This window comes from Frieseomelitta varia, unplaced genomic scaffold (genome assembly GCF_011392965.1).
Source record: "Frieseomelitta varia isolate USP_RPSP 00005682 unplaced genomic scaffold, Fvar_1.2 scaffold_533, whole genome shotgun sequence".
Taxonomy (NCBI): domain Eukaryota; kingdom Metazoa; phylum Arthropoda; class Insecta; order Hymenoptera; family Apidae; genus Frieseomelitta; species Frieseomelitta varia.
In genome coordinates this window covers 472,052-485,781 of record NW_025110294.1, presented here as the reverse complement: position 1 = coordinate 485,781, position 13,730 = coordinate 472,052, and the positions used below count along the sequence as shown (strand labels likewise).

General features: G+C 48.6%; 1 protein-coding gene across 5 annotated transcripts in view; it reads right to left on the bottom strand.

Moving 5' to 3' along the window:
- The window catches only part of LOC122533501 (rab-3-interacting molecule unc-10-like), a 40,345-nt gene extending 28,895 nt beyond the window's left edge, over positions 1-11,450 (bottom strand). For all 5 annotated transcript variants that reach the window (XR_006307726.1, XM_043663302.1, XM_043663300.1 and 2 more), the window contains exons 1-2: positions 11,290-11,450; positions 5,542-5,746 (exon numbers count right to left, since the gene is read on the bottom strand). Coding sequence is in view for 4 of the 5 variants with exons in the window: in XM_043663302.1 (XP_043519237.1) it covers positions 5,542-5,746; positions 11,290-11,399 (315 nt within the window). In the remaining variant the exon portion in view is untranslated. The remainder of the gene's footprint in view (positions 1-5,541; positions 5,747-11,289) is intronic.
- Between the last annotated feature and the right edge of the window lie 2,280 nt (positions 11,451-13,730).

Here is a 13,730-nt window from a genome sequence, read left to right as displayed (position 1 = left end):
GAGCCCTGCGAACTATGTAACTTGTAACGATGGATGACACGATGTCCAAGGGTTTCGGGGATACTGCCTCATTTCGCGAAGTGGATAACAGTTGGAATTCGAAGCATTTGGCTGATCCTATAAAAAAGGAGATTATTTTGAATTTCTTTCGAGGCGATCGATCGTAAGTTGCCGATAGAAACTGAAACTGACTTCTAAAGAGGTATCAGGTGTGATAATTCCCTAAATAAATATTGATAATAGTATTGCTATTTCCAGTTGGTAATATTCAGCAGACACGACTTCTGGCAATAATACAACAAAATTGTAATTTTTGTAAAGAAACGATCGATAATCGTGAATCTATACGTAAAGGATCAAAAATATATACCAGCACTTTACGAAAGTCGAACGTGATAACTCGTACAACATTTCTCCAACAAACGCGTACACGTGCTCTGAAAGATCGGAAACATATCAGCTTTGATGACCGAAACAAACAAGGTCTCGAACGATCACCAGTCATCGAAGAAGCACCATTTCCTCTCTGAACTGTTGTATCATACTCTATATCCTTCCAATTAACGACACGCCTTTCATCGAAAAGAACGGTTAATTTCATAAACGGCGACCGGACAGCAGCAACTCGGTTCGCAGCCGAGCTACACGCATCAGCCGGTTTTCCACCGCCGTTTGTCGCCCACGCGTGGCGGTCTAGCTTCAAAGTCGCACTCCGCTCCTTGTTCTCTCTCATGAACGGTGAACGGTGAGGCCACGCCAAGTGCACACCGGCGCGGCACGACCGCCGCCGTCGAAACGAAGAACAACGGTAAATTTACCGGGCCACCTTGTATCCCGTTCACCCCTCGCGTCCCGCCCGTTCCAGCCAGCGTCGGTGCGCGTCGGTCGGCGTGTCCCCACCGGCCCATCATGGACTCTGTAACCCTCCCTACGAAACTTAGATCAATATGTTGCGTCACGTTTCGCCCGCCTGCACGCCGCCCGACCATCCATCCGACCGCCACCCACACCTTCGTCCACCCCGCGCTTCATTCCTGACCCCGGCACCCTACCTCTGGAACGTGACGTCACGCAGGGACGCGCCCCATTCATAGGCTCTCCCACGCAGGGAGGCGAAAACCACGGCCGGACCAGCGAGAAACGAACGAGGAACGATCGAGAGACGTAAGTATATATCCGGTTTGATTGTACGGTAAGGGTGTAGCAGAAAACCCGGGGCGAGGAGGAAAAGAAGAGGAGAAGAGGGATTTTCCCGTTCAGACCCTGAGAAACGAACCGAAGGACCGGCCGCTTAGTGAAAAAAGCCCGGGGCTCGTGTAATTGAACGAACCTCGCGTATCGTGGTTCTGTTTCTAGCTTTCTCTCTCTCACACACACACGCGCGCGCGCGCATACACGTTCTCTCTTTAGAGCAAGGAAGAAACGTACGAGCGGATCGATGATGTCGTAACGCGCACCGTGACGTTTATCATCGTAGCTGCGTGTGGCCCTGATGCTCGTGTGGGAGTACGAAGCGCCGGCACGCGCGTATATACACGCCAGAGTTGTCCCTCTCGCGCGTCTTGCCGTCTGTCTTGTATATTTTCGGCTGTATCAAGCGAGAATTCGAGATGGATGACTCTCCGAGCGAGCAAGCGAGAGAGAAGTTCACCGAGCGAGAACGATCGATGAATCTGCAAGTCTCGAGCGGGAACTGCCTGACTGAGGAACCGACTGGCAGCCGCCGATAGTTTCGCGCAAGTTTCAGAAAGAGAGAGAGAGGGAGACAAAGGCGTTGAGAATCGAAGATGAAATATTTTCGAAAGTATCGCGAATTGTTGCTCCGCCTGGTTGGTTTGAAGTAGGCGGCCGGGGCAGGCAGCCTGGGCTCTTCGCTTCAACCGACTGCATAGCGAACTCGCCTCCTCTCCCCCCCCCCCCCCCCCCCCCCCGTCCCCGCGTTTCTTAAGCTGCGCGAAAGTACGACGGAAACCAATAAACTTACAGGAAGTTGCAGGCCGAAGTTCCGCGCGTCTGCCTCTATTATTACACCACGCCGGATGAAACGCGCGCGCGAGCACCAGCCTCGATTGTCGCTCTTATTTCGCCAAAGCTTGCGGATGCTTTCAAAAACCAAGTTAAATTAACCCCTTCGCTCCTCTGCGGCTCTGCTCAATACGCGGCGAATAACTGTGGCAGCCACGAACAACCCGTTCGCCTCGCTACCTCGTTCGTGTTATCGGTAATCGTGTTACTCGATCTATTCGAGGATTTCCTTTCGAGTAATTCGTCGCTGCTTCTTTGGATTTCGAATGATCATTGAATCAGTGGGATATCTGGGTCATGCCACGTGCCGACTGATCTTTTTCGAAGGTTTTTCTCGATAAATGCTTCGAATGCTCTCCTAAAGCACCGACCAGATACACACCGACGCGGGAAAGTAAAATTCTCGTTTGAATAAAAAAAACATGGAGGACGAGAAGGGTGGGCAAATGGAGTACCGGAGGGAGATGGAGTTTGAGAAATTAGATCGACGTTAAGGAAAATGGCACCGCAGTGAGAGGCGGTTAATGGCGGAAGAAGATCTCGTGTTCGCGCGTTATCGAAGATTCCAGCGATTTCACGCAACTTTTCCAGTTCCACCCCGGCGTTCGCGGAAAATTGGATCCGCGCCGCGCTGTGATTTATCGCGGTCTTCGAGGCGGTCCATTTATTTCCCAAAGTGAGAGGAGATTTCGAAACACGAGCGTTTCTTCTGGCCGCCGATTTCGCTCGGTGTTGAAAGTGAGGCGCCGGCCAGAAATGTCAATTTCCTGGAAAAACAATCAAGTGCGGCCGTATCGCGGGAAAGACGATAACCGGGACCCTCGCATATAGTCGCGCACGGTTGAAATACGTGGAAATAATTGACCTATAGTGTGGCTTTCGCCCCTCTTCGTCGCCGCTCTCCTCCACGGCACACCAATTAACCGTTATCGTGGACGCGCGCGCGTGTCTGCCGTGCGTGGGCGTAATGCTGTCGCTAAATAGCCAGCTAGCTATACGAATACGTTTCTCCGTCTATGCACGCTGGTATTCACCCCTGGTCAGATCGCACGCAATTTCGATAGGATTTTCATCGATGACAACAAACGAACAGTACCACAGTACCCTCCCTTTCCCTCTTATTTGGCTTTTCATCCTTCGCGTCCCTCGACTTTGAACGCGGTGACACGCCCTTGCCTCTCGCGAGGCAATATCGATGATTCATCGATTATCGAAAGTTCACCGTGGAGAGAAAAATAGAAACAGAAAAAAAATCTGTATCTCGTAATCGATTCGATTTCGAATAATCTATCTCCGCTTCTGCTACCAGAGAAACAGAATTTTATTCCATTCCATGAAACATCTCTGGAAACATCGACGCTAAGTCTGACTATATCGATCGAATTCAAGAACGATCTGAAAATGTACGGTCTATTTATATAAAATGCAGAATTCAGCCTTTGGAAGAGTATCAAGAATTACACAGTTGCGTTCTTGTCAAGCAAACATTTCGTATCCTCGATCGCAAAAACAGTGCTTCGAAAAGTGTGTAGTAAAAGAAAGTGTGTTAAAAGAAAGCCTTAAAAGAAAGTGTTGAAGAAAGAAAAAAACCAGAATACTTGGAAGGAAATGTTGGAGACACACGAACGGAGAACGCTTAAAAATCTGCAGACTCGAAATGGAAAGGGGGATGTATCAGAAATTACGGTGGCATTTTTCTCTCGAGAGGACCAGAGATTTCGTTCTCGCCGTTCTATTTAGGATAGCGAGATTGTGCAATGGGCGAATATAGTCCGGCGAAACATACAGCGACAGACTCGAGATAATAGTTCGAAGGAGTCGGCAATCGTACCCTCGTTTCCGTTCCCCCGAGTGCACAGATTCGCGCCCGAGAACCCATTGATCAGTGTTATCAGCGAGGGTCGAGCCGGTGACTCTGGTTTTCGGACCAATCTTGACCTTACCGATTCGCTGGCTTGACCTCTCGGAATGGTCAACTCCAATTTTTTAATCTAATTGAATGAATAAATTGTCAGTAAGCGAACGACGTAATTTCTAATTACTAAATATAAATTAGCGACTCGAGCCAACAATTCGCGAGCCTTTGCAGAAATTTTATATCGACGAAGAGGTGCTTTACTTTTTTCTTAACAAATTTCAACGAACAAAACGAAAGATTGTTCATATTCTCTATTGCTACACTGTAAATTCTGTCTTATTTCTACACCGTCCGCGACTCACTTGTCACTTTCTTTTTTTAACTTCTCATTTCGTAGAGTCGATCGATACCAAACGACTCGTTTATCGATCAGTGACGTTTCTCGCCGAACTCTCAAATACAATAATCCGCCCGTTGGACTCGGACGAGTCCATCGTTCCCTTTAAACGTTCCGCGCGCAACAGTAGAATCCGATCTACACTTCACTTGATAAGGTTAAACGAACATTTGCGGCAATTAAGAGGATAGAAATTCAAATATTTCCGCGTGGGGGCGAAATTTATTTGAATTTCGCGAGCGGCGTGAAAAGAGCGAGCCTTGAAATGTCACGAGAGCGGCAAGGCGTTTCCGGTGCTCGCGTACCGAATGCACCGTCACAGAGGATTTTTCTTTGATCCCTTCATTTAGGTAATGAATCTTTTTTGGTCGCGAGCCTGACCGGTCTGACGACAAATAAAACTCGTGATCCCTCAAAGCGTGAACGTTCGCTAAATTTAAGTGGCTTTCGTAATTAAAAGAAAAATAGCGGATTATCCAGCCCCACCTTTGCCCGATCTCTCGCCAGAATCATTTTGAAACACGCCGAGAACAACCGACGAAACTCACAGCTCGAAAGTAGCATTTTCAACGCCTTCCGAGAACGTGAAACGCAGCGAGAGGCAACGATTTTCCCGTGATTGCACAACATTGGCACCAAAGTTGCAATCATTGAAACAAAGAGGATTCTAAGAAGATTCTAGCGATACAAGACAACCGTAGTCTTGTAACTTAACGTTATATCAATGTAAACTGTAATAATGGACAGAGTGTAAAAAGAAACATTGATACTGATAGCTAGTGCAGCGGAATAAATTTCAAGGCATGGTCCGACCATCTTGAATCAGTGTAAATATCAAAAAACAGCAGAACAATGTTGGTGAACCAAGAGCAAGTAGAATGAAATAAATGTGAGAGCTAGTGATACGAGTCGACAATGATCAGACACGCCGGCATGAAACGAGCCAAGTGGACGAAATAGGAAAAAGAAGAGAAAGCTTAACGTAGCGAATCGAGAACTGAATCGGAACAAAGACTCGAAATTGTAAAATAATCACGATCAGATACTGTGTCAGCGTAAGTAGCAAGTTCAACGACAGCGGACGGAATGGCGGAGTTAAGTTAACGTAGCCAATCAGTCAGACCGGATCTTCCAGCGTGTCGCGGCGCGAGAACGCGAACGAGCAAGAAAAACAATGGGAATTAGTGTCGGCGCTGAGGACTCGATTTTCCTCCCGGACGATATATCTCCGCTGTTTCTTTCTCCCGATCTCGCCCCCTACCTTGTTCGACCGTAGAGTGACCTTTCCGCCGCAGCGTGCGCAGCACCGGATGCTGCAGTAGTTGCAGATGTGGCCGACGCCGTCGGCGAACTTGGTTTTCAAGCATATGTGACACGTGGCGTGCAGCTCCACTCCCGCCTTCTTGTGTTTCTCCGAGCAGGCCCGTATCCTCTCCTCCAGGATCTTCACTTCGTCTTGCTTCCGTCTGCGAACGAACACAACACAAGGAAAGTATTATTTCTCTTCTCTGGCGGAGTAAGTGCGCGGGGGAAGGGGGCGGGGAAGGGTCTACTTCGCGATAACGTTAAAAATGTTAGGACAGAGAGCGGAGGGAAATTTCCTGGGAACGTCACGGAACGTGCGGGATTGCGATGAAAGCGCAAGATCGATAAAAGTCGGATCGATCTTTGAAAGAGACGCGACTTGGTCGCGACGTCGCGATAGTGGATAAGATGGAGAAGAAGGAATCGCGTTTAGAGGCAGTCGTTGACATCGTATGGAAATTACAGGCTGAACCATCAAACGAACGAGGGACGGCTACCTCGTTGGAAACGAACGGACGTAGAGTATGTAGACGCACGTACGTGCTTAGCTGCGTTCTAACAACCCTTTCTATCGAGAACAGATAGCAAAGTGTCCCATTGCCAGCGGTACGCTCGCCTCGAGGAGGAAAACTGAGAAGAAAAGCGTGCTTGTTCGAGCGCGGAACGACTTCAGAAGACTCGTCTCGAGCCACCGGCTTAGATTCTCTGGTAATTGTGGATCCACGATTTCGAGTGTTTCGGTCGAACAAAACTAAGAAATAGACCTCCAGATCTCTCTCTCTCTCTCTCTCTCTCGAGTCTGCCATTAAAATTCAGTCTATAGTCGGTCGCCCTTCGTCGAGCTGAGATTTTTCTGCAAATTGCACTACTACCGTCGTCGTCATCGTCGTCGTTCCACTTTTATCTGCCCTCGCTATGATTTCGTTTAGGGGAGAGCTATTTAATTCCAGCCGCGTAACTAATTCGCAGCGCGACGTTTTTAACCCCCGCTCATTTAGCTTTCAGCGAGGTTTTCCAGACTCAAGAGACCGTAACAGCCATCAGACGTCCGAGAGAATTCATCGAGGCTGAATTCAACGAAACACCCACCGCGTTCGTATCGAGCTGAGTTCGCTCGCAGAGATATCAGAATTGACGGGAAACTCTGCCTGCAAAGGGGGAGAGGAAGAAGCGTATGGGAGACACGATATAGTGATACAACGTTGGACGTAGCGTTCAACCGCGCGAAATCGCCAATCCTCCCTCTGTGAACGCGCTCAAACGTCTTATTATCGAGCCTCGGAAACTAGATGTCGACTATAGTCCTCCGTGTTTATGCACCGTACGAACGACGTTTGAAGTTCTGACTGTCGATAGAAGCGGAGGAGATAACAGGTGGCAGGGAAACTTGCCTAGCTGTCGCGTCGTGAACTACGTACGGTATCGCGTAGACTATGGAAGGGAAAATTTATCGATGAAAAATCTACTTTCCCACGAGTTTTATACGTCTAAAGTTCTCGTGTAGTATAGATTGAACAAGTCCGCTGAAAGACGTTGAAAAATAAGATTTGTATTAATTACCATTAGCCCTCGATTTGTCACGTGGTGAAATAAAATAAAAAAGTAATTTGATTACGAAAGATTCTTCGAAGGATATAGGAAATTTGTGTGTCAAGAAAAAACCAAAGTGCAACGAAACGGAGAAAAAGTGCTCTACGAAATTAAATTTTCGAAAACCTGTAAATTGTGAATCTATAAAATTTATATCAAAAATCGAAATTATTTGGCCGATTCTGATCATTGTTAATATCTCGCAACCCCTCGCCATCGTGGCGTAGTTTTTCCCCGAGCCGCGCAGCCTCGTTCGATTGTGCGAACAAATCTCAGTTAGGAATGGAACTTTGTCGAGGCACTCGATTTCAGGATCGTGCGCGAGAGCCTCGAAAGGAACCGAAAGAAACGAAAGGACACGCCGTTCGATTAACGGGCAGAAAGATAGGATTGTGAGCGGTTCGCAGCGAAGGGAAGCGGCCGAAACTTTGATATCGGCGGAGAGTCAATTTATCGCGCGAGGTAATTGAACTGGAACGGAATGTGACCGATGTCATCGATTATGTTCCAGTCCACCGCCGGCTTACGACGTTTCCGTGTCTTTTGTCACCGCACGATGAAACTTCGTGGAAGCGTGTGCACACGAATTTGTACCCTCGCGCGCAAAAAAAGAGAGTTTCTCTCGTTGGAAGATGGTGGCTAGTAAACAATGTGAACCACCCTAATCACAAGGGACGTAGATGACGAGCCAGTGCACAGCCAGAACGGACTCGCAAGCCAAGTAGGTTAGCGCGAATGCACGAGGGAGCGAGGAATACTTGGCACGAGGCTGGCACGAGGCACCGGAAGCCCTCAGTCTCTCTGAGGTCGCGTGTACCATGGACGGAAAGGAAAGTTGAGGATCACGAGGGTTGTTGGCACCGGAACGGTAGGCTCGAACTTGCATCTCGCGAAACAGACTCGGCACAGTGTCGTTTATCTAGCTTATCAAGATCGGAATTCCACTCGGCTCAGACTCGATGGTCGCGAAGAATTTATTCTTGTTTATGCTTGTTACTTTTGCTGCAAAAATCGAGACGATGGATGCGTGGTTAGGTGGATCCTCTCCCGCAAAGCGTACGCGATTATTCCTCTCGCAGCTATAGCCGCGAGGCACAAAGGAGGGAAGAGTCGCCTGCATTAAATGCAGCCGGTAGTCGATGGAGTTTCGAACGGAAATTTGCATGAAACAGTCGCGAGCGGCGGTAACCTAAATCTTGAGTTTGCCGATCGAGTCAAAGGTCGTAGTGGCTGCATGTCACAAAGTACATATACACCGCGGTACACGCTTATATAGACAGAGAAAGACAGAGAAAGAGAGGAAGAGAGAGAGAGAGAGAGAGAGAGAGAGAGACGTGTACGTGTGTCCGCCCACGTTGCTCTAATTGCTTTACCAATAATCGCGCGCGACTCGCGAACACGCGACGACGATCGGCCGAGTTGAAACTCGTGGTTCGTCGTGTTACGGCCGTGTTTTTTTTTTTTTTCTTTTTTTCCCCAAGACACGGTGTATCCGTCACGCGAGAAAAAAAAAAAATATTCTTCCGTGACAAAAGAAGAGGGGAGAGGAGGTAAAGAAGCAGATCAAAGCCAGAGCACAGAAATGTAGGTTACTTAACGAACATCTCCCGTGATTTACGCGCGACTTTTCCGTCCCACAAAATCCGTGCTACGCGACTTTTCACACGAGCAGCCACCGTGTCTACGTGTGCCTCGTTCCAACAAAGAATCCCCTCTCACGCGGCCATTCGAGGCTCCATTTTTTTTCTTTTTCTTTTTGTGCTTTTCGTTTTCGTTCGCGCCTCAAACTTTATCCTGTCCCGTTACACGCTCGAGCTTCGCAACGTCCACGAGAAGAGGGATGAAGAGGAGAAAGAGATATCGGAGAATGTTACTCGTTAAGGTGAAAGGTAGACGTTGGAATTAGCGACGTTGAAAGTACAGTCCGACGTCAATTACATCGGAAAATTACGTCGGTCCGCACGCAGTTGCCCAGCCTAAAAAACGAGGGACGAGAAAGGTTACGTCTATTTTTACGCGAGTCGCCTTGTGATGCGACACGACGTGAGAAACTCCCATACGTACCGGGACTAAAATTATCATCGCGATATCAAAGGGGTTCCGTCCTTCTCTCTATATCGCCATCGACCACCAACGTGGTCGAGCAACAGAAAGCCAACTCGCGCTGTAACCGAGCTTTGGAGCCGCGTGTATAAAACGTCGTCACAATTCCGCGGCCGGGCCACCCGTGTGTCTATATTTCAGGATCTAAGAATTTACCGTGCCAATCCAGCCTCTTTCACACTCCATCTACGGTCTGCAGCTACATACCCTATGCATACCCTGTGCAACTACAGCAGCTCGTTACCGAGCCACGTCAAGGCTTGCTGCCTTGCATTTTACATGCGTCCCTACACGTACTTGTCGTTCACATTACATGATCTCGCATCGGTATGGCGAAGCACGCTTTCCTCATTACTCTCTCTCTCTCTCTCTCTCTCTTTCTGCCTCTGTGTTCATCCCCTCTATTTTGCTGCTCACTCACTCTCTCGATTCACCCCTCTTTCACCCTGTTCTTTGTCTCCTCTCTCTCTCTCTCTCTCTCTCTCTCTCTCTCTCTCTCTCTCTGCTCTGCTTTGGGTCTTCGTCTATCTTTCTTTCTCTTTCTCTATCTCCCTTACACACACACACACACTCGCCGGGTCTCTGTTGCACGCTCGACTGCTTTCTCACGTTCCCGTTTTCCATCAGCGACAACCTATCAATAAAACGCCTTCCTCGAAGAACGCCGTCCATTTTCCTCGGCGTCGCCTCGCTGCGACTCTGGCACCGTAATTACATGCGAATGAGGCTGCTGGCGCATCCGTCACCCGCTGCCTCTTGCAACGGTCTAGCTACCCCGGTTTTCCCGGTCAAAAGGATCAGTTTTCGCCGATTCGTTTCGCTGTTCGACGAAAAGTTTAAGGGAGAATCCCGTTCCGCGGATCAATCTTAGGGAAGATTCGTTTCGGATATTTGCTATAATTGTACGTCGAGAGAAAGAGGGAGAAAGAGAGAGTTTCTAAACTTTTAAAAAAATAAGAAATTACTTCTCTGAGAAAATGAGAGGAAAATCTTGAAGTTGGAGGGAGAGAAAAAGTTATAAAAATAGTTTTAGACGAGTTTTAAAAAGTCAGAAATTTGAGTTAAATTATGCTTCTCCGGCAGAAGGAGCAATTTTTAAAAGATCGAAATTTGCGCGATTATATTTCTCCGGGAGGGAGGGAAAGTTTTAGAAAAAAAAAAAAAAGAAAAAATATTTAGAAGAGAACCGCGCAAGGGTGATTTAATCAAGTTAAACGAAGTTCAAGGGAATGAATTTTTATAGATAGAATAAACGTGGGAATCGACAGGATAATCATCCGAGGTAACGATGAATACCTAAATAGGGAAGATACGATAGGTATAAAACGGTCAAGGACTAACGAACAGGTAAGCGAAGAAAATAGGCGGAAAGCGTCGGAGGGGACAATTTGCTGGTCAAGAAATACACGTACTCGATCGATCAGACATCGTTTCGTTCGTTCAGTAATTCTGATCAACGACGCGTGACCGTCCGCGGTCACATTTTGTAGTTCTGCCCAACCTGTCTGACCATTCAGACGCTATACCACTAGCTCGACGCGCTTCGCTCTTCACCTCCCATTTCGTTTGTTTATTTATTCGTTTCAAACGACGCGTAAAGGTGTCTGATTCTCATCGGTTCAACAAGAGCCGGCTTGTCAAAGGAGATGTACAAATGAAAGGAAAAAAAGCATAGTACTAACGTCGTGAACGTTCTTTAGAAATCATTTTACGTTTCTTCATTATTCTAAGCAACTTAAAGAAAAAAACTCCTCTACCTTAAATAGCGTGGTTCGTTAAGTCAAGTGTCTGATGCTTTGTTTTTGTATTGTCAAGTTATCCTCAATAGCTGGAGAAGATCGATATCGTCACCCTTCTTTCGTTTTACACTTTCATCTCCCGTACGTGTATCGATCGTAAAAAATTAATAAAAAGGAAAAAAGTAAATGAATGAATAAATAAATAAATAAATAAATGATTAGTGAGACGAGTGAGTAAAAGTATCAGCAGAGAGTGGAAAAAACCGACGTACCTCATAATCTCATTCTCCTTCTCTTCCTCCTGCTTTTGCCTTATTATAACCTCCTCGATGGTGCTCCTCTCCTCAGGGGTGAGGTGCGACATATCAGGTACAGCCGCCATCACGGACGTAAGATAGGAACGTGCACGGGAAGGTCTAATCGCGAGGAGTTTAGCGCGACGCGCGGGCCGGCGCAGCACCGACGACGCCGCCGATGAGGTACCGCGACGAGGATCGCTCGCCGCGCGACAACGCTCGTTCCTACGGGATATCGCGTCCTTTCTACGACTACGGGAAGGCTGTAGCGTACGGGGGGAGTCATCCGACACCTGGTAATCGGCGCAGCTGGCCACGACAACACGGGTACGCCTTCGACGAGCGTAGATTATGCCGTGCTCGCGTTTTCGTATCTGCCGCTGGTTGTTGCTGTTGTTGTTGTTGTTGTTGTTTCCCTTGGTGTTGCCGCTGTGGCTGCTGTCTACGTCGTTCGTCACGATCCGTGGCGATCGGTGAGCAGGTTGGAAGCCCGTCGACGACGACCAGCACGTTCGCTCGGCGTTCGACTGAACAAAAGGAAGCCACTCGACACAGGACTGCTGGCTCGTTGTTCGTGCGCGCCTTATCGTCCGCCCCGAGGTTGGCTCTCATGCGAGCGTCATCGAGACTCCTCGTCGACGCATCGACGCGACGCTGGATAGACCGGTGATCCTCGTCTCCGTCGGCGTCCTCGTCGTCGTTGTCTCTCGTCGTACGATTACCAGCGACCGCATCTGTATGACAAATCATGTTTCACAGGCTGTGTGGAGGTTCTCGCATTCTCTCTTCCGTGCCCGGTCCTAGTTCACCGCTCGAAGCCAGCATGGAACGATACGGTTGGGGCTGTACTCAGGTGTACCCTCGACGAGCGACCTTCGACGAGCTTCCTTCCTCCTCGCGTCCTCGATATGGCGGCTGCGAGGTTAGAATGTGCGCACTGCTCTTCCCCGCTACACCTCGCTTTCCCAACGTGCTCCGATTCTTCCTCCTCGCTCTTTCTTCCTCCTTCTCGTCTTCTATCTCTTTCGTTCACACAATTACGATTACTATTATCATGACGTGTCGTACGATCCACGATATTCCAGATTTGTTTACGACGTTTTCCTCTGTTTTGATTGTCGAACAGCTCGCGAGGTATCGAGGTTTCAAGCGGACGAGCAGCCCAGTTCACGAGTACATCGATTGAAAATGAAAACGGGTCACGGGTGCCGTTGGTGCACTCGTTTCTACCGTACACACGAAGCCCAGGTTCTTGAACTTTGCAGGTGGAATACGCGATTCTATAATCGCGGACGGGCGCAGGTGGAACCAGACCACCTTGGCTTAAAACCAAGACCAGTCCGCGTTTTCAGCACTGGACGAAGTGTCGCGTTGACGGCCGAGCGGCCACCAATCGGGAAAGATACGATAATAATGGCTACGTGGTCATGTTTCTCGCCTCCTGCGAAACGTTTTTTGGAATATTCATCGATCTCGGAACGGAAACGGGTCACTGGGTGATTTCTGTCAAGGCTCGTCGTTGTATTATATCTCTCTTCGTCACCTTCGAATCGTGCACCGAGAGCAAAAATCACTCTCTTCACCTTCTCTGTCTTTTCTCCTCTCCTCTTTTATCGGCAGTAAAGCAACGTAACGGCGCGTCGAATCTCAGCGAGATTGATCGTGAAATCCTTCGGAGATTCTTCGGGAACGTCGGCCGATCAACCAAGTTTCACAAGCATAGTCGAGAGTAGACGAATCCGTAGATAAGAAGATCGGCACGAGAGAGACAAATTACGGTGATACGATACACGCGTGTCCTCGATTAAATCCTCGAGGAAATCCGTGTGCCACGTATGCGATATACCTCGGCTGTAGACGATATTCGACGCTACAAGTATTCCTCTGAATGTTTGCGATTCACGTGGCAGCCGAGACGACGATGGCGCTCTTCGACGTCTCTGCAGCGACCGCGACACCCACACAATCAATCGCCCTAGACCGGATTGTTCCACACCCACGAGAGCCGTTTCCTCAGCTGACCGGCTGTTCGCGACAGCTTTTCGAGTCGTCGTGCCCGAACGATTAACTGGCTCGAGTCGTGGCTCAGCTGTTCGCTGGTTCGCGTAACCCTTGCGGCAATATTACGATGTTACGCGGAAATTATGGATTCGCTCGTTCTATCCTTTCCTTGGTCGCTGGGTCGGTGAGTAACACTCGCGGTGTTATCGCGGCTGGACTCGAATGCGCCTAGAACTCTGAGTTTACCGTTTTGGGCTCGCACTGATTGCACACGCGAGTAACACGCTAGTAACAACTACTCGAGAGAATAGCGACGGCGAAACGTTAGTCTCTCACTACCGTCTCTCAGCGTTTTCCTTTCTCGCTAACGCTCGACGCTAGAACAACACACGAATGAGCTTATTCCACACCCCTAG